The 22500-nt window shown below is 34.8% G+C and overlaps 1 protein-coding gene across 1 annotated transcript; it reads left to right on the top strand.

Moving 5' to 3' along the window:
* The first annotated feature begins 5039 nt into the window (after positions 1 to 5039).
* On the top strand, positions 5040 to 5815 carry LOC137627044 (nucleolar protein 58-like). Its single transcript, XM_068358059.1, has 2 exons — positions 5040 to 5364; positions 5703 to 5815. The coding sequence occupies exons 1-2, from the start codon at positions 5040 to 5042 to the stop codon at positions 5813 to 5815; spliced, it is 438 nt and encodes a 145-aa protein (XP_068214160.1).
* Positions 5816 to 22500: the final 16685 nt, after the last annotated feature.

The following is a 22500-nucleotide window of genomic DNA, read 5'->3' as shown; positions in this document are numbered from 1 at the left end:
ACAACTGACGTGTGATGCCTCTGTAATTATTGCAATCGGTCATATCTCCTTTTTTGCCGTTTTCACCAACACTACTAGCTGTTATTCATCAGGCTTTGCCTCCTCACGCTACATTCTACAAAATAATCTTGTAAGTAATCTGGGAGTCACTTCATTTTCGGCCAATATTATCTCAGCAGTTATTCCATCGTAACTAGAGGCATCATAATCTCGTCAAGTTTTTTTAAAAGATAGCTTCGACTTCAAATACACTGAATTCATTGATGTGCACAGCAAGATCTTCCTCAGCTTCAGGTATATCAATCAAATTATTCCTTTTATATCTCCTATTCATGACCCTACTAAAGTGTTCCATCCAGCTTTGCCTTTCTTCATCTTCTGTTGTTATAACAGCTCCATCTCTCTTTTTGATGGGTATGTTTCTTCTTCTTTGCTCCCGTAGAGATTTCTATAATAATTCTATGTACAATTCCTATACCATAGTCACTCCCTGAATCCATAGCTTTGTCAGACTCATATGCTTTCCTGCCTAAATATTCTCTCCAGTCAGTTCTGGCTTTTCATTTGAACTTACTATCAATACTGGAATGCTTAGAATGCTCTACCTGGCAATTTTCATTACTTCCTCAAAAACTTTCAACAATCAACTTCTATCTTTATCTCCTTTTTATAGTATCCCAAGTATCATTCGTTAATTGTTTGCTTTTTGTCTCTTAAAGTCTCTAAGACTGCAAATCGATTCTTACATTCAATTGCAAAGATTTCTCTGCTCATCCTCTAGAAGCTTAGTTGCATCAAAACTAGATATTTTATCTACATTTCTGTTGGGTGCTTTTGGTTTTAATTTCAGTGTTGCAAGAGGAGCTAGTGGTCACTACCAATATTTGCACCTCTATAGCTTCTTACACTTCTCTGAGTCCTCCTTCTCTCTTTATCTCTGACTTTGTGATCTATTTGATTTTGTAATTGCCACATGATGAAGCCCATGTATATTTTTGGATGTCCTTGTGCTGGAAAAGAATATTTCCAATAGCCTAATAAGATTGTTTGTTGAACAAAAACTTATAAAATGTGCCCCATTTTCATTTGCAACTTCACTTAGACTCTCAATCCCTATCACATTCTCTATACTTCTATTATTTCTTCCAACTTAAGCATTGAAGTCACCAATCACAATTTTCATATCTCTCTGGGATCTCATCTGTTACACACTGCAATTCCTTATAGTATTCATCTTTCTTGTCTACAGGGGAATCATTTGTTGGTGCATAGTTAACTATAATACTCATATTGCACTGCTTTGATTTAAACTTTGCAAGTGACCATCTACTATATACAGCTCTCTATTCCATTAATGACTTTTCTGCTCTTGGTGTGGTCATTCCTACCCCTTCTCTTCCTACTCCATCTGTTCGTCCTGAGTAAATATATGTATTGCCTTGGTGTGAGTTCTTTACCAATCCCTTTACAACGTATTTCACTTAGGGCTAAGATATCTAAACTATAATTCATAAATTCATTCTCTACTTGCTGTAACTTCCAAATCCGATTCATGTTTCTAACATTCAAATTACCAATTTTCAATTTTTCTTTATTATTTATTAACCGGGATATTCTTAGCACCCTGCAACACAGGGACTCGGGGTCATTCTTTCATTTTCGCTTTTCAGAGAATGACTAAATCCATAGAGGATTCGTTGGTTGGTCATCAAAGGACAGCCAGTTTCCTTGTGATGCGCAGTGCCTAACGAAGGCAAGTGACCCCTGCCAGTCCATACTAATTCCACTAAGATCATCCGCCAGGCATCAGGGGTAGAGGAGTATCCAGAGCACCAAACGGATACATACCTTTTTTAAATCACAGATGTAATTAAAGGTCCTTTATTTATGAAACCCAGGCGTTAACGAAAATGGTTAGTGCCATCTATAAAAGAACAGAAGCAGTTTTTTGAGCATTCAGTTGAAGTAAATAGACAAGGCTTATATTAAGGCATTTTTTTTTTGTTACGTATATGGCTATAATATATATTGAATTGTTCACTTTCATTTCAGGTTTTGTATTGTGCATATTTTTTTCATTAGTAATAGGTTTGATTAACATTTTCTTTGAAAAGAAAACCTTTTTCTTTTACCGTTTTTAATAAATCAATATTTTTTCTCTTGAAGTAAATGGTCAAAAATATTTTCAAATAACTATCATTTACCTATATTTTTGGTTAAAATTATTAAAAAAATATATAAACACATATAAGAATAATATAAAAGATAAGAAAATTATAAAATCTATTACTTAATAACTTAACATTATGAATTAGTTGTTTTTTTCATTTAACTGTCCAAAATTGCCTCACCATTTTTCGAGGTGAGGCAAAATTGGACACTAGATATTCCCGATTTTTTCATTAATTTTTTATTTTAAACTTTCCTTTAGTATCATATACTAATTTTTTTTTTATAAATAATAACTTCTAGTATTATTTTTGAGAAGCCCTAAAATGAAGGTGAAGCAATTATTGGACACCCATCTTCAACAATTTTTCTAGTGGTTTTTAATACTTTTTCTAAAACAAACTTACTAATATTTATAAAGTAGAAGGTTGGAAAATTTCTAACAGCATTATAGTTTTTGAAAATTATTAATAGTTTTTGAGATATTGCATCTGTTCAATTTTTACCTTACTTGTCCAAAATTGCCTCTGTCCAAAATTGCCTTACCCTACTATATTTTATTTACGTATTTAATTTTTGTATTTAAGAGATATACAGCCAGCTCGAAAGGTGGCTCCCACTCTTGTAGGATTAAAAAATGTATGTAAATTACATAATACTCTCGTTATTCATTTAGTTATATTTCTATTCACTTCCGTATATATAGGTTTACGTTATTTTAAAGTATTGAATTTTCTTTTACGTAGTTTTGTTACGAAGTCTTATGTAATGTTGTTAAAGGTATTTATGACATTCACGAGATATAAAATGCTAGGGATGGCATCATGTTTCTACCTGGTTGGAAATTGCATGAGAGTTTTTGACTAAACTTGTTGATTTTTTCAATGTTTCGGGAGGAGGTGGGCAATGTTAGCTGAGGGTGTTGCCCTCGTCAGGCGATGATAGAACTATACTTCCAACGACCATGTTTACAACTGCTTCATTGGCAATGCTGTCCCCGCTTCGTGAATGCATAGCTTGAACCGACTGGAACATTCCAGAATGTATTAGGGACCACCATTTGCTGGGAGAAAGAGATCCAGCCTGACATTCCGAAAGAGCAAACATCCAGCAATCCTCTCATCAGCATCGATCACACCACTAAGTGTTCCCTCTCGAACGTGTATAGTGTTGTTTAAACATTGGTGATATTTTTGTGGTTCAATATGAAAGAAGTGAAGGGAATTTGAGAGTATAATATTGTGAAATTATTTTTTTATGACTGGCCCTCGGTGATTTGGTTAAAAAGTGAAGTGCATTTATTTTTGCTTAACCATTCTGTAACCTTGTGTGAGTCCAAAGGATGTAAGAGTAACAGTTACATAAATATAAGTATAATTATTGTTTATTTACTATAGTGTTAAAGTGTCCACTTTTTTCTTTGTCAAAATTAAACTTTTTCATATATTAATTTCTGAATAAACAAGTGATTGTATCATTCTTCAAGTGTCATTTTGTCATAAGTCTAAGGTCTAGTTCAGATTTAAATTTCTAGTGATTTATTTTTGGTGATACTTTCGATTTATTATTTTTCCATAGAATAAATATGCGTGTATATATATATATATATATATATATATATATATATATATATATATATATATATATATATATATGCATACATATTCCTACGAAGCTGGTCTAGTGTAGATTAAATACGGTAGTTTATTAATGATTTTATTGATATTTTATTTGTGCATTGAAGTAGCTAGGTACTAGGATGAGTTCTAGTGTAGATGTAAGTATATTATGTAAATTACGTAAGACCTTGGTCGTTAATTTTATTGTATTCTTTATTCAAGTTAGTATGTATAAATTTATGTCATTTTTAAGAATTAGCTTTTTTATTTCACGTAATTTTGTTATGAAGTCTTACGTAAGCTGTTTGAGAGTGTTATGTGACCATACAGAATATGAACAAGGGCTTATGTAATAATCTTTCATATTTTTTATGAGTACTGCATCATGTATGAGAGATAATATGCAATTGCTTTGGGTACTACATGCTTTGGAATTTTCGCAAAAATCCTAGTGATAGCAGGTCATCTTTTTTTTTTTTTTTTAATTTTGGGACAATGGGTGGGCGAAGCTAGCTGACTGAGAGAGTTTGTCTTCCTGTTGCATGAATAGGCGTTCGAGAGGGCAATACTTGGTTACTATGATGCCTTTGTTTGCATCCCCAAGCTTCCCAGTTCTTTAGGAAGTTTCTGGAAGTAGCTAAGTTTCATATATAAGGCGAGACACGGGTTAGCTATATAGTTAGAGATTTCCAGCCTTAAGACAGCCATCTTCCCCTCTCTCCTTCATTATAATATGTATTTTTGGTGCCTTGAACCTTGGGATCGAGCAAGTTTGTTTTAAATACTTATGATAACAAGGCCATGTTTTGTTTAAAGGTTTGAATAGCATAGTGTTGATAGGATTTTGTGTATTGTTTGTATATATTTTTGGAAATGAGTTTAATATTGTTAATTACAAGATGGCACAGTTTAATATCCAAGGGTTTTTGAATAACCCAAGTATTCAGGATTGTCGGAAGCTAATATAACTAAAGCACAGTGGCTCTCTATCTTAATGGCATGTGGCAGCCATGCAACGAGTGGGATGATTAATGCCCAAATCAAGTGTGCAGCCTTAGAGGCATTGATAAACTCGGGAAAGTTGTCGGAAGAAAATATTGTAGGAGCTCGAAAACTGTTGGAGTAGGCTGAGGAAAACTTTTTAGCGAAGCAAGGACCAGTTGACCCAGAAACTGAAAAAATTAAAGCAAATAGGGATGTTGGGGCTCAGATTCGATGAATTACTGGAAGGGGAGTTTGCTCAAGTCGAAGATGATAGCAAAACGAGAAGAAAGAGAAGATGGGAAGAAATGGAAGCAATGTGAGAAGAAGAAAGAGAAGAAGGGAAGAAAGGGAAGCAATGCGGGAAGAAAGGGAAGCAAGACGATAAGAAAGGCAGAAAAAGAAGAAAAAGACTGGGAAGAAGCCCGAGAGATTGCAAGACATGCGAGAGAAATGGAAGCAATGGAAATCGCAAGACAAGAAGAAAAAGAGATGGAAGAAGCGAGGCATCCGGGTGAAATGGAAGCAATGCGAGAAGAAGAAAGAGAAGAAGGGACGAAAGGGAAGCAAGATGGGAAGAAAGGGAAGCAAGGCGGTAAGAAAGGCAGAACAAGAAGGAAAAGAATGGGAAGAAGCCCGAGAGATTGCAAGACATGCGAGAGAAATGGAAGCAACGGAAATCGCAAGACAAGAAGAAAAAGAGATGGAAGAAGCGAGTCATCCGGGTGAGTTGGAGGTTTTAAATGCCTATGCACAGCTGTCAACGCAGACAGAGACCACCCTTGTAAGCATGAACCCATGTTTAATTTGCCGGATGCCCAGAGGTGAATTCCAAGATTCATAGAATAGGCTCCAGATGAGTTCTTCGATCGTTTTGAAACGGTCATAGCGACAATGAAATGGCCAGAATATAAATGGTCTGTGTTATTGCAGAGTGTGCTCTTTGTAAAAGGCTGCAGTGTTTACTTATCCTTATCTCAGGACTAGAGGATGAAGCATCAAAAAGTGAAGAGGAGCGTGCAGCAAGTGTATCAGATGACTCCTGAATATTATAATGAAAGGCTCCAAAGTTTGAGAAAGGACGAGAAAATTACTTTCCTGGAATACTCTTATAAGGTACGGTGATATTTTAAGAGATGGACAGTGGCTGCTAATGTAAAGCATATGGATGATTTGGAAAAATTGATAATGCTAGAACAGTATCAACGAAGATTTCCTGAACACTTTTGAACTTACTTGAGAGAAGAGAGGTGAGGAAACTTGATTAAGCTGCTTCGCTGAGGGAAGATTACAATATTATGTTGTAAACACTCCTCGGGCATGACGTTCCAGCCGTCGTTTTGACCAAGTATCAAGTATTCGGCGAACCATGGAAACCAGTTCAGTAATAACTATGTGAACAATTTCAACAGTTATAACAGAGGAAGCACTGGTACTGTCCCTAAGCAGAATGCTATAGTACCACAGCCACAATCATCGAATTGTCCTCCTTCAAGTTTCATGAAAGATATGCAGAGGGTTGATATTGTTTGTTTTATGTGTTGCCAGAGAGGTCATATCAGTGAAGGAATGTTGGTCAAACCAACCGAAAACAGTCGCCTAAGTGATTAAGGATAATTTGACGTCACAGCATGTGAAGACGAAGACGCAATCAGGAAAGAACAGAGAGGAAAATAAACTAGCTAACATTTAAACGAAGAACAGGAAGAACCCAAACCGCGTGGATGCCTTTAAACTATATATTTATGAGGGTATGTTAGCAGCAATAGACGGGAGTGAGCGAGCCCTCGTTAAGATATTGCGCAACTCACGTTGTAACTATAGTGTGGTGGTGCGAGGAGTACACCCATTGTGGATCAGTCTTTCACAGAAGACTTTTATTTTTAAGGGAATAGGACGTGAGGAGGTGGCCCCTATTTCCCACTTCAAACTGTCATGTGAGTTGGTGACAGGTAATCTTGACTTTGCAGTAAAGGACTCATTGGCTGTCAAAGGAGTAGACGTCCTGCTGGGTAATGAGGCTGGTGGAGCACTGTTTGTGTCTTGTCCCATTGTAATGGAGAAACCATTAAAGTATAGTCCTACGACTGAACTCGAGAAGAACTACCAGTATCTGTTTCCTAGTTGTGTTACGACTAGAAGTATGAAGAAGTAAGTGGTTACTGAAAAAGAAGAAACAGAAATCGAAGGAGCAATGAACTTTGAGGATTTGTTTTCAGAAAAAGAGAACTCCTGAGTAGTCCCGAGTGAAAAACAACAGATGAGAGGACAAGAGGACAAAGAAGAAATGGACTTGGAAGAAATAGAAAATTCAACGTTAGAAGTAGGAAAAGTGAATAGGGAAAGACTGATAAGATTGCAACATAAGGAAGCAACGTTAACAGAGTTATTGTACAGTGTGTTTGACGAAACAGAGGCACAGTAATGTCCAACCTGTTATTAGGTTGTTTATGAGGAAATATAGACCCTCCGATATCGCTAGAAATACCGAATAGGTGATATATCGTCAAATATTAATTCCTACATCGTTGAAAAGACAGGTGATCGCCGTCGTGCAAGAGATGTGGCATATGGGGATAAGAAAGACGACGGAAAAGATAATGAAACACTTTTTCTGGCCTGGCATGCATGAGGAAATGAGCCAGTTTTACCGTGCATGTCACGTATGTCCAAATCAAGGTCTGGAAAGCCGATCAAGTACCTTAAGAAAGCTCCCTTATACCCGATAGAAGTGCGAGGGTAACCCTTCAGCAAGGCAATGATCGACATTGTGAGACATTTACCAAGGACGAAAAAAGGTCACGAATATATGTTAACCTTGATGTCTCCAGTGACGAGATACCCAAAAGCCATACCCATCGGAAACATCAGTGCCAAAATAATCGACAAGAAGTTACTGGACTTTTTTACTAAGTTTGGGATACCAGAAATCATTCAAAGTGACAGAGGAAGGACTTTAACGTCAAAATTATTTCAGGAAGTAATAAATCTGTCGAATTTGAAATAACAACTATCAATTGCTTATCTTCCATAGACCTAAGGTGTATTAGAGAGGTTTCATCAAACTGTGAAGAGAATGTTAAGGAAGTTCTGCAATAAAACGAGAAATGAATGGGACATCGGACTATCGTTGATGTTGTTTGATATATGTAAAGCTTATCAAGAAAGCATGAGATGTAGCCCGAATGAAATGGTATTTGGACAAGAAGTACGAGGACCGATTAAAATGTTAGCAAAAAAATGAAAGGACCGAGAGCAAACGAATGGAGAATATGTCAAGAAGTTGAGGAAAAGAATCGGCGAGATAAGGAACTTAAGGCAAATAAAGAAAAAATGAAGAAAAGATTCCAAATGAAAAGTAGGGACAAACAGTTTTTGATAGGACAACAGGTATTAGTTTTCCTACCGATAAGGAGATTCTCACTCCCCATTAAGTTTCAAGGATCAGTCATGATTTTGGAGAAGATCAGTGACCTGACCTACGTTATCAAAACCCCAGGACGAAAGAAAGGTCAAAGAAAATTACACGTCAACCTACGCAAACACTACTCGAGCGAAAATGAGACCAAAGCTCCACAACCATGTATTGCTCAAACCATACCATCCTCGGAAGACGACGACGGATATGAGGGAGGGGCAGCAAGCAAAGTGAATAATTCATCTATGCCTCGAAATTTGGGAGAGAAATTAATTAATTCATTTGGACCAGGAGCAGCAAGAGGAATTAAGCCGATTAATTAGATGTTTCCCTGAAATTATCTCGGAACTCTCAAAATGAATCAATCTGATGAAGCATGAGATACACCTCAAGACAGCGGAAAGGCCATTTAAACAAAGCGCCTGTCAACTGTCATGAGAAAGGAAGTGGACTATTTGTTACAAAACGGATTAGCCAAACAAAGTTCTCTATGCTTGCTCGTGAAAAAACTGGACAGATCTTCAAGGATGTGTACATATTAGTGTGCTACTGTTGTTAACACACATTGAGTATGTTAGTTGGGAAGTTACATATTCAAGTAAAGTCAATCAAGTTAACTTTAAAATGGTTTATTCTTTAAAAACAACAGTGTTAACATCTCCATCACAGGAGTATAGCTGGTTTGGTCGGATGACCATTCCATATGATGTATTGATAAGAACTGGCTAAAATATCGATATCACAGATATCATAGAGTCAGTTATCTCAGCATTTAAACACATAATGTAAACTAAACATTAGTATAGGAAGACACCTGCATCTGGTGGCGACACAACTTTTTCTCACGGTTCGTATTTGTGTTTATTCTTCATAAAAATGTTACATTGCTGAGATATGCTATTCGCATCCGGCTATGATCTGACTACAGCACTTCTCACACTAGCTTCTACTTCCACAATGACGTATTACTTCATGTGTTTTGAACATGTAACATATGATTATTACATACAGACTACTGAAAGTTAAACTCGATCAGTGTAGCCGATAATTATCCATTGCCGCTCATTGAACAACTACTCGACAGTAAAGACAAGCGAGGTTAGTCTTCAAGATCAACTTGTTAAAAGGTTATTATCAAATTCCTTTAGACAACAATGCAAAATTTTTATCAGCTTTTATAACCCGGTTTGGGATATATCAATACAAAGTCATGCCATTATTTTAGTCTAATAAACGACCCCGCTACTTTTCAACGAGTGATGGATATTCTTCTAGGATTAACAGAAGGAGTAGGCGTGTATCTTCACAATATTATGGTATATTCATCGACCTGGAAAAAACATCTCTGAATCCTGAAGAAGGTATTTCAAAAACTGCGAGGAGGATACCTGACGATTAACCTGCAGAGGAGCGAATTTGGAAAGGCAACCATTCGGTATTTGAAGTAGGATGAGGACTAATTACCCTGGTAGCCACTAACGTCGAAGGAATAAGGAAAGCATCACCCACCCACCCAAAAAAGGTGGTAGTTATAACGCTTTTTAGGGATAACAGGATTCTACAGACGTTTTTGCCGAAACCTTTTGGCTGTAGTCGCTCCCTTGACAGATTTGACTAGCCCCAAGAAAATTTTTTTATGGACCAGCGAGTCCCAGGAATCCTTTGACAGGATAAAGGCCATATTAACTTCAAAGCTGATAGTGTGAGCACCTGATTTCAACTAGAAATTCCTTAAACAAGTGGATGCTTCACATAACGGGATTGGAGCTATTTTATTGCAAGAGGATGAGGAAAGAATTCTTCATCGTGTTTGTTTAATATCTTCGAAGCTGAAGAAACATTAGGAAACCTACTCGACTGTTGAAAAGAAACTACTGGCATTAGTCACAACGATAAACAAGTTCGAGGTTTATGTGAACCGACCACAAAATGAAGAGATTATAGTGTATTTGGATCATAATTCTTTGATTTTTTGTGAATAAGATGAAAAATAATAATCAAAGGTTAACTAGGTGGTCATTATGTTTGCAACCGTATTTTATTAATGTAAAGCATATATCAGGTAAAGGTGACATGGATGCAGATTATTTATCTTGGGCTGAATTGATGAATTCAGACCCGGAATACATATTTTTTCTGGGGGAGCTATCTTACGAAGCTGGTCTAGAGTAAATACAGTATTTTACTAATGATTTTATTTATATTTTATTTGTGCATTGAGGAGAGGTTAGTCAGTTTTTAGGATGAGTTCTCCTCGTGTAGACGTAAGTATATTATGTACATTATGTAAGACCTTCGTCGCTAATTTCATTGTATTCTTTATTCAAGTTAGTATTTGTAAATCTACGTTATTTTCAAGAATTAACTTTTTTATTCCACGTAACTTTATCACAAAGTCCTGTGTGTCTGTTTGCGAGTGTTATGTGACTATATGAAATTTGAACAAGGGCTCATGTAATGTTCTTTTATATTCCTTATGAAGTATTGCATCATTATTGAGAGAAAACACAATTGTTTTGGGTACCATGTGCTTTGGAAGTTTTGCGAAAGGCCTGGTGATAGGATTTTATCTTTTTTTATTTTGGGGATAAAGGGTAGGCTGAGCTAGCTGACTGAGAGAGAGAGTCTCCCTGTTGCGTGAAGAAGCGCTCGAGAGGGCAATATTTGGTAACTCTGATGCCTTTGCCCAGCAACTCTCCCACCCCCCCTGCGCTTCTCACTTCTTTCTGGAAGTAGTGAAGTTTCATATATAAGGCGCCACAAGGGTTAGATAGATAGACGGAGATATCCAGCCTTAAGACAGCCATCTTCCAATCTCCTCTCACATGCAGCTCAGAGTATTGTTGTAAAAGTGTTCAGTACCTACGGTGTGTCCTCTCCAAAATGATTTTGTGCCCCAGCATATATCGTGTGTCGTGATTACTTATAAAAATTCTCTTAGAGTTTTTGTAAACGACCCTGTACGAAGGTTAGGTATTTGTAGTGTGATCTGGTTATCTATTTTTTATGAAGTGTCAAACTTAAATATTGTATTCAGATTTAATTTCAAGTGAAACAAATGATTGTATAATTTTCAAGTGTTATTCCTTTTTCTTAGTCTAAGGTTTATTCGGATATAATATCTCAAGTCAAGTTAATATATAATTTTCAGATCGTAACATTTGTCTCAATATAAGCTTAGTTCATTCTTAATATTTGGAGTGATTTATTAGATTTATGTAAATTCTTTTAATTTTTTTTTAATCTATATAGAATATATTTATTTTTGTAAAGAGTATTATTCCAATCACCATTTTTAAAAAATATTATTCGCCTGTATCATGTTAAAGAACCGTAGTAAGTTTTAAATAATTCTTAAGAATAATTACCCAGTTTGGTTGTGAGTGTACTTAAGAGACCTTTGGATATTCAGTATTTTATATATAGCTGTCTGGGAGTTATTTACCTGTCTCAGAGTCCGTGTATTAATATTTTAAAGTGTAACAGTTTTAATGTACAAACAAACAAGTGAGTTTGGAGTTCGGGAGGTTGATTAACTTGCCAGTCGTAATATATGTTATATTATATGTTTGGATCCCAGTCACGAGCCATAGTATAATATATTTTTTTGGGCTCAAGCAATGTCGTCCTGATGGAAGTTCCTCATTGGCAGTGTCTACTTGCCAGTCATAATATATATAATATTATATGTTTGGTTCCCAGTCACGAGCTATAGTATAATATATTTTTGGTGCCCAGATCAGGGAGCCATCATTATAATAATAATAATAATAATAATAATCATATATATATATATATAAATAAATAATTATATATATATATATATATATATATTTCTATATATATATATATATATATATATATATATATATATATATATATAAATATATATATATATATATATATATATATATATATATATATATATATATATATATATATATATATATATATATATATATATATATATATATATATATATATATCTATATATATATATATATATATATATATATATATATATAAGAGAAAGAGAAAGAGAAAGAGAAAGAGAAAGAGAAAGAGAGAGAAAGAGAAAGGGTTACCCTATGTAAAGTGTTTTCTAAAAATTTAAATTGAGACTATCTTTTTCTATTGGACATGTAACATTCTAGGATAGTTTAGTGATGGACAGTATTGCTATGATTGAAAAACCATTTTATTTTTTTTTTCATTTCTTCTTCTTCTTCTTCTTCTTCTTCTTCTTCTTCTTCTTCTTCTTCTTCTTCTTCTTCTTATTATTATTATTATTATTAGCTAAGCTAAAACCTGGTTGGAAAAGTAGGATGCTATAAGCCCAAGGGCTTCAATAAGAAAAAATAGCCCTGTGAAGAAAGGAAATAGGGAAATAAATAAACTATATGAGAGTTAATGAACAATTAAAATATGTTAAAAACAGTAACAACATTAAAACAGACCTTTCATATATAAACTATAAAAAAGGGAATGATGTCAGCTTGTTTAATATGAAAATATTCGCCGAAAATTTGTACTTTCAAAGTTCTACCTATTCAATACTCGATTAGGATGATCATTCCGCAACTTGGTCACAGTTGTAATAAAATTTTCAGAATACCTATAGTATTGAGCCTCATGATGAAGATATGACTATCAGAATCAAACGCATAATTAGTATTAGGAACAGGATAGTACTATCCTGGAAGATCTGTAAAGGATGGTCAGAATTAGGAAAAATCTTATGTAACATGCATGCTGAACTTATTGATCCACAGTGCCAGAGATTAATATCTAGATCAGGAATAAGAAATTTAATAGTCCATAAGTTCCTGTCTAACAAATCAAGATAAGAATCAGCAGCTGAAGACCAGAGAGGAGAACCATAATCGAAATAAGGTAGAATGGAATAATTTAGAAAATTCTTCAGAATAGATTGATTACTTTAATCTTAATAAGCCAATTTTTGTGTACAATTGAAGAAAAGACAGACCTCATATGTTTCTCAGAAGTAAATTTGCTGTCAAGAATCACGCCTAAAAGTTTAAAAGTGTTATACAGAGTTAAAGAAACGTCAATGCTGAGATCAGGATATTGAGGAGCCAATGTCCTCGAACTACCTACAATCATACTTGGAGGTTTTTAGTATTCAACTTCATGACCCATATTTTGCTCTATGCACTAATTTTAACTAGAGCCCTAATATGGGATTCAGCAACTCGAGATAGAATCGATGCAAAGAGAGTACCATCATCTGCATGGGCAACGAGCTCTTTTTCTAGGACAAACCACATGTCATATGTATATAGAATGAAAAGTAATTTGCCAAGATCACTGCCCTGAATAACACCAGATATCATATTCCTTTATTCACTCTGGTATCCATCAACAATAACTCTTTGTGATCTATTGCTTAAAAATTCAACATTTATGTCAAGAAAAGATCCACACATTCAAAGATAGCATTAAAATCAAGACCAATCATAAGAACTTCCTGACTACAATCAAGATATTTCTGTATAGCAGTGGATATTGTAAGAAGAGTATCACATGCTCCAAGGCTTTTATGAAACCAAATTGCAAACTTGGGAACGTATGACTACCTTCAGCAAATATATATAAACAGTTTACCTAAAGACACTAAAAATTTTGAGATGATATGGGAGTTATGGATATTGAGCAGTAATCATCTGGACTTGCTCAAAATAATAGATAACTTTGGAGCAAAGAAATCCGTAGTCTTTATAAAAAGCAAAGGAAAAATACCATCTGGGTCTACATCTCCATAAGCATCAAGGCCCATTCAGAGAGCTTTAATTTCAAGAGATAAAAAAAGTAAACTAATGAGGAAGATCAAGTGTCTCATCAATCTGCTAATGACAATCACATCAGCCAAAACGGTTGAAATGTTGAGGGGGGTGGGGGCAGTGAGTGACAGAGCGATCTGGTTCAAGTAAAGGAGGGACTATTGCTTCTACACCAAAGAGTACAGATTTGAGGATAGCCAACCACTCATGTTCCTGTTTTGTACCAGAAAGGGTTTCTTTTATTGTTAAACTGTATTCCTTTTCAATTCAAGCATAAACTCAGCAAAAACTCTGAGTTGAGTATAGTTAGTCCAAGTCAGATTTCATCTGTTACCCTTCTCCAGATGATAGGCCTCCTCTTTCCCCTGCTTTTCTGTTCTTAATCATCAGATCCATTGAGATGATAAAATACAAAATCAATGTTACTGAAGCAGTGATCATATACAATAATAATAATAATAATAATAATAATAATAATAATAATAATAATAATAATAATAATAATAATAATAATAATAATAATAATAATAAATTGCAAGTAGAAGGGGTGTAGTCCTCAAATACATCCTTAAACTCTCATAAAATATTATCCACAAAAATTTAATTCTTGCATTCATCTTGTGTGCCTATAAACTTCAAAATACTTGGCCAATCTAATATAAGATACTGTAACCAATCTAAACCACAAAAGGTTTTTTCCTTCACCTTTAACAACATATTATAGCATTTTATGTAACTTCTGTTCTTTATACCGTACGTTTATGTTAGAAGCGGCTATTACAGTCAGCTCCCACTCTTCAAGATGGTTAGTAAACAGAGACAGGGGCGAAAAGTGCGATTTTGCGTATATTTGGTGCCGTAGGGTGGGATAACTCCTAACCCAACTTAACAATAATCTGCCCATTGCCTATGCTCGGATAATCACAACACTGAGTAACGACTCATATTTTTTTTTTTTTAATCTATCACAGTATAAGCAGTAAGTATACAGTACATGCGAACATGTGTACTCTATATACTGGACACAGTAAGGCTACATTCCAGGACATAACACTACAGTACAATCGTCATTGCCCTGACCGGAACAATAATTTTATTCTTTAGTCATCATATACGTACATTATAACAACAACATACTGTTGCTCCTATCTTGTAATAACACTTGATGATACTGTACTGTATATTACTGTATTATTATTACAATTATCATTACTTGCTAAGCTGCAACCCTAGATGGAAAAGCATGATGCTATAAGCCCAGGGACTCCAACAGGGAAAATAGCCCAGTGAGTAAAGGAAAAGGGAAAAATAGAATATTTTAAGAAGAGTAACATCATTAAAATAAATATTTCCTATATAAACTATATAAGCTTTAACACAAACAAGGGGAAAAGAAATTAGATAAAATAGTATGCCGGAGTGTACCCTCAAGCAAGAGAACTTTAACCCAAGACAGTGGAAGACCATGGTAGAGAGGCTATGGCACTACCCAAGACTAGACTAGAACAATGGTTTGATTTTGGAGTGTCCTTCTCCTGGAGGAGCGGCTTACCTTAGTTAAAAGAGTCTCTTCTACCCTTAACAAGAGGAAGGTGGCCACTGAATAATTACAGTACAGTAACACCTGGGGGGGGGGGGGGGGGAAGAATTGTTGGGTAATCTCAGTGTGGTCAGGTGTATGAAGAGAGAAAAGGCCAGAATATTTGGTGTATGCGTAAGCAAAGGGAAAATTAACTGTAACCAGAGAGAAGGATCTAATGTAGTGCTGTCTGGCCAGTCAAAAGGTGCCATAACTCTCTAGTGGTATGTTCAGTACTATAAATACAGTAAACTTAACTGTACTGTGAGTGTACTCTGTTTTCGTTCGGACAACTGGACTCACTGCACATGCAGCCTATATTTACAATAAACAATACTATATACCACTGTAATTCTGTACTGTACAATAAGTATGAAATTTTTGATTAACTAAGTGTAGGCCTACATATTTTATAGAACTACTACTAACCATTTTCGTACAAAATTCTACGTAGTCTTGAAGCAAGACACAACTCTTGAAGTGTCGGCGTTGTCTCTTGCGCAGTACTGTAGGAAATTGCATATCTACAATATATTACCCCATATATGTAAACAATGTCCAGGAATACAGTAGGTACTACTATATACAAATGCATTATTCTTTTTACATGAAAATCTTATTCTTCTTAAGAAGGATTGATGTGTGAGATGGAGGTATTGCAAGATTGACGAGCAAGGTTGCCATTTCTGATATTGAATATGGGTTAATATATGATACTCTAATTTCTAGCGAAACTGGAATTCACTATAAGAAAGGGACGAGTGCTGGCTAGTTTGGAATTTTTCTTAATATATTTAATAGGAACTTAGGCATAATAACTTACATATTGGTCTATTAAAATTTGAAGTATGGTTTCACTCTATGTCCATTGTTTACATCTGAGAGACTGAAGGGGACTTATAATTGCTCATGCATTTTTCCTCATGGTTTGGGGAGCTTTCTTTGCATTTACAATGGCGTATGTGTCAGGTGGTTTTTTTAAACCAATTAACAGCTTACAAGTTCCTCTTCATAACTTCCCGGATGTTGTTCTACAACAGCCATTTTCTTCCCTCCTTCGCCTTCAATTTTAAGTTAACCACCATCTCGTAAAGACGACTTCAAAAGTAAACTTAAGGGATGCACATCAATCTATTTCGAAATTTAGTGTAATTTCTTTTATGTCTGCAATTGCTTCTGATTGAAATGCTCTCCGTTCAGTGTAAAGCTATTGTTACTCATGTGAAATTAAAAATCAACAGTGAAATAAGGCCTCAAAGGTCTGATTCTGACTCAATTTTCAGGGAAGGCCAGCACATTTCCTACTGCAAAGCTTTTGTAAAGATTGCGAAGAAAAAAAAGGCGATGATGTCAATCATAAGGTAAGGAATTAGTTGTGATTCACTTTTTCATAGTGGAAGGATTTATTTGTGATCTACTTTATCATTATCTAAGCATTTATTTGTGATTTACTTTTAGTTTGTGACATGGGAAGTGGGGTTCGGATAGCGGTTGTGACCTGGGAAGAGGGGTCTGGGTGCTAGGGTTTTTGACCTGGGAAGGGGGATCCGGGGGTCCTGGCCCCCGGCTAGGTGTTGTGACCTGGGAACTACTAGGTTAGGTTAGGTGGGTTTGTTAGGTTCTGTACCCTTTTACAAATCTCAAAAGGTAAATAATCACGTTTTGGCCTATTTTCAGCCATTTACATGGACTATATATTTTTCCAACTGGTTATCTTGGGCTTATTTTACATTTCTGACCATTATTATTGGTGCAAATCACTCGTTTATGATATTCCCCCCCCCCCACAAAAAAAAAACCCAGTTTTCCACTTGGGTCCCCCATAATTGTCTTCATATAAGTGGGTCCAAAAACTCATGAACAGGTGGTTTGCCCCAATGATTATAGCCATAAGCCCATAAATGCATAAATGACAAGATAGCGAGTAGGAAAAATATATGGTTCATGTATTTGGCTAGAAATTAAAGTATCATATATTTACTTGAGTATATGCTACATGAACTTCCGAAAAGGACTAAATAATTTTCTAAGATATAACAATGAAAAAGCTGAAATTGCTTCAATAAATCAAGTTGGGAAGAAAAACTGGAAGGCAACCAGTTTATCCTATTATATACAATCAAATGGAAAAACACTATATATCGTGATGGCATAAAATAGTGAAATCATGCCAGATAGTGAAAACGCTCTAAATTCTCCAAAAAGCTGCCAGATCTAGCGCGAAATGCGCTTACATGGCAACTCTGGTGAGGAGACAGAGTGAGATAGGAGAGGAGAGGGAAGTAGGGCAAAACTAGCAAAGTGTAATGGATCGCAAGTTGTTTGAAATTATCCCTCCACGAGAGTATTTCTTGCGATTATTTGATTCACTAATTGATATGTTATACCGTGCTTTATGTCACAATCGAGCGAAATCATTAAGAATAAACTTGCGTATTGCAGGAGCTGAGGCTGATTGTGCATAAATGTTATAGCCACTATAACCTTTCAAAACTCTATTGGTAACGTCTATGAACTAAATAGGAATGATTTTTGCTTTTTTTTCAGATAGCATTGATACACTAGCTGCTGTGTCAACTTGCATTATAATTGGTTTACTATTTATGATCACTTTTACCATGATAGTAATTTTTTTTGCATCTTTGTTGAAAGAGTTTACGTGAGACACAAAATCACTTTCTGACCTATCCTGATTATCATGAGCATTTCCACGCTTTTATCTTCGCCTATATTGGTATTAACTGCAGCATTTATTTTGCATATTGTTTAGGAAACCAGCATACATTTGCAAAATGGCCCAACTTTCTACAATTGAGACATGTCTGTCCCGTCACAGGAAATTTCTGTTCCTCAAATGCAAGAGGATAATTTTTGTCACTACTATAACATTTTGGTTTTCCTATTCTTTTTGTTTATAGGTATGATTCTTATATATATATATATATATATATATATATATATATATATATATAATATATATATATATATATATATATATATATATATATATATATATATATATACATATATATATATATTATATATATATATATATATATATATATATATATATATATATATATATATATATATATATGTATGTATATATATATGTATATATATGTATATATATGTATATATATATGTATATATATGTATATATATATATGTATATATATGTATATATATATATGTATATATATGTATATATATATATATATATATATATATATATATATATATATATATATATATATATATATATATATGAATAATTAGGGTTAGGCAAGTTCCTTGGACTATGACATATTCCTATATTGATTCTCATTATCTATAAATTCTAAGCCTACCTTACTTATTTTACTATTTGTAGAATGACTTATTATGTTACTTTCCCCATTTGATTTTTTTAAAGCTCTGCCTGTAATTAATACATTTTCTACTTAATTATTTGATTATACTACTATGACATTTTCTAACCCTAGAAATTTTCAAGTCTAGTCATAAATGCATCTAAACTTTCGCCTGTCTTTGATATGCCTGTGCCATAAATTGATACCTTACAAAATATTTATTGACCTGAAGAGCAAAACATATGGTGAAAGCCTTAATTGCAGATTTACTTGTGTCATCTGCAGCTGTAGGTTGTAATGTCTTAAACACTCTTAAACTTCTTTAACTGTACCATGCAGTAGCAATGCTTTCTTCTGTGCATCTTCACTACTACCCAATGCTTCTAAATAAATCCGAAAATCCTCTACCAATTATTGCCATCGTATTGCAAAAGAATTAGGATCTGTATTAATGCTGAATCACTCAGGATATTCAATATCGAGTGACGTTATGAATTCCTACCTGAATTAGGTTAGGCTACTGAGCTCTATGAAGTCAACTCCCTAAACTAAGTTAATTGTAACCTAGTTCTTATTTTTAGATAGATTTTGGTTTTTATGCATTATTTGAGGGTTTATGGAAAAAAAAAAAAAAAAAAAAAGTTATGCACTTTGTATCTTCATGTGTATGCCTACCTTCTGAAAAAAATCTTTACTTTAGCACAATCCTGCATACTTGTAAAACTCTACACTCCTGCCTGTGTTAATTTTTGGACTTCTTATGTTGAATTACCAATCTTTCTTGATGAACCAGCATTGACATGAAGGTTGATTGTAGTTTCCTTAGCCTAAAACTTTTTCTTGTTGGTTTTAAGCTTGCACTCATTTCCCTACCGATCATCACCATTATTATATTTGATATTCATGATGTATAAGAACCTTTATCGCTGCTGATCTTTGACCTGAAATGCAATATTAGTTTATTAGTGTTGAATTTTACTATCCCATTTGCGTCGCTAACTCTCGTTGGATGTAATGATACTTTATAGTTTTAAAACAATACAATTCATTTTAATCATTACATCACAGGATAAGGCTTAAGGCAGCCTTGGAGATGCTTCTACTGTTTTGCAGTCTCTGAATTGGACTGACATAATTTAGCGTTTTAAACAAATAAATGATATACAGCATAAGTTAAGAAAAAATGTGATTTATCTATGGGGTAACTTATAAAGGAATAAATACTTCATAACATATGTAACACCACTTATAATTAAAGTTCAAGTATATTCTGTTAATGAAATCTGATGCAATATCACTTTCAATACATGTAGCGCTAATTGTATTACAGTACAAATATTGCAAAATAAATAACAGTCATTTCCATGCTCCCCCCCCCCCTCTCTCTCTCTCTCTCTCTCTCTCTCTCTCTCTCTCTCTCTCTCTCTCTCTCTCTCTCATTGCCTCACTGACTCTCACAATTCCCATTATCTGACTGGTTGCCACGCATCCTTTACTGTTTTCTGTTTGAGTATCTAATAAATAACTAATCCAACATTTTGGATCTGTGCTTCCTTCCTCTTATGTGATCTAGTAGTTACTTCCATTACTACACATCTGGAAGAGACATCAGCTACTTCATTGACTTTACCTGATATGTGGTCAAAACCACTTATATATGATGATAATAATTATTCTATCCACCTACCTTGTCCCAAAGTTAAACCTCCTTTGCGAAACAATCACGTAATGGCCAATGATCATTTTAATAGAGAATTGGTTGAAGAAATGAGAATTAATACCTCTATAAAACCCACAAAACTGTAAATTCCTCTTGATGAAAGGTACTATAATTTTTATGTGCCTATCAACACTATGGAAGCAAAACAATCAGTTTGCTCTCTACCTTCATTATCTCGTGAAATCACACCACTGATAGCCTCTACTTGCTCCTGTTGTAACTGTCACCAAAAATGGACGATCAAATCTAATATATAGCAAGCAATGCATCGTTACATAGGGCAGCTTTAAAATGGCTAAAGGCCCTCCTTCATCTCCCAAATTTATCATCTTTTGTAACTTTAGAGCATCTAAGGTTCTCGCTGTCTCAAAATTGCTAATAAATTTCCTTTCATAACCAGCTAGCTTAAGAAAACCGGCAAATACTTTTGGAGTTTTCAGACTGTGCTCTTCCCCAATTGCTTTTACTTCGAAGGAGCAGGGTCGTATACTTTCTGGGGTTATTGAATGACCTAAACAAATCGAGCTTATCTTGGAAAAATTTAAATTTCTTTGATTTAATTCTCATACCATCTCATCACAACGCTTCTAAGACTTTATGAATATTCTTGTTATGTTTTTCTGCCATTTACTCGCTTATTATAACGTAACTTAGATGAAAAATATTCTTATGACCAACCAAGGGAGATAAGACTGCAGTATCAGGCTTCTCTTGGGAAGGGACTGAGAGCATTTTGTTAACTAAACGGAAGAAAATTATATTGTAATTTTAATTGTAGTCTTCATGGACTGGAATTTGATAACATCCAGATTTTAAATACCCAATGTTCGTACTTTTATGAGCAACTCTCATCAATGGTAATTTAAGCACGTTGTCATTCGTAACTTTCATCAATTTCCCATAATCAACACACAATCATACCCTACCATCCTTTTTTCCTTAATTCTACAATTGGAGAAGCCCAGAATGATTAACTTTTTTTTTTTTTTTTCAATATCCTCTTGTTTCCTTAAATTTACAAATTTCCCTTTCTACTTCCTTTGGAAATGTTATAGGGACCCTATAAGGCCTTGACCTTTTAGGCTTTGATAGCTCAGTTTCAATACTAAAAGGAAATAGATCAGTCCTCCCCGGTAGCTTATCTTCAGTGGAAATTACATTTCAATAACTATTACCAATGGTACTACCTACAAGTTGATACTTTCGGGAGGCATCCAAGTTTGATTGCGTTTGTAAGCATAAGCTTGAGTAGCAACTCCCATGATACCTTCATTGTCACTACCTAAAACTATTGATAATTGCAATATATGCTGTGTTTCCTTCCATTTCTGACAATACTTTCAATACCATTTGGGCCCTTTTCTCATCTGGCCTAACCACGACCTGTATCCACCCTGAGAGAGGCAGAGACATGGATACTGTTATGTTATTAGCACCTAGATTCCTCAATTTCCCCTTTCTCTGCTACCATAGTTTTCTCCTAGCTTGTTTCTCTCCTTCCGCCTGTACACTTACATTTTGCTCACTCATACCTTCTAACGGCAGAACACAGTTTCCTGCCTAAACTTTTGATTTATTTTACTTCTGTCGTTTTCTCCACAAATGGAGATTTAGTTAGACATAGTGTAATCTAGTCCAAGGATACATCCAATACTAGATATACTTAAGGTTGGCAGTGTAAAGAAATCGTGCACAAAATTTTCTATTCATGCCTGAATATCCACCCTCACTGCATGTTTCTTCCTGGTGTGAAAAGAGAACATCACAACCATCTGTCGTTTCCTCTAGTACCAAGGGGATAAGATAGTGGACCCCACTATTAACCCTGGGCTCCTCGCTGCTTTGTTGACTGAGGTCGCT

The sequence above is a fragment of the Palaemon carinicauda genome, chromosome 1 (genome assembly GCF_036898095.1).
Source record: "Palaemon carinicauda isolate YSFRI2023 chromosome 1, ASM3689809v2, whole genome shotgun sequence".
Classification (NCBI taxonomy): Eukaryota; Metazoa; Arthropoda; class Malacostraca; order Decapoda; family Palaemonidae; genus Palaemon; species Palaemon carinicauda.
The sequence above is the reverse complement of the archived record's forward strand: the minus strand, read 5'-3'. Positions and strand labels throughout refer to the sequence as shown.

Coding starts and splice junctions, on each gene's coding strand:
- LOC137627044 (XM_068358059.1), top strand. CDS start 5,040: ATGATAGCAAAACGAGAAGAAAGAGAAGATGGGAAGAAATGGAAGCAA. Junction 5,365..5,702: donor GAAGAAAGGGAAGCAAGGCG/GTAAGAAAGGCA, acceptor GTGTTATTGCAG/AGTGTGCTCTTTGTAAAAGG.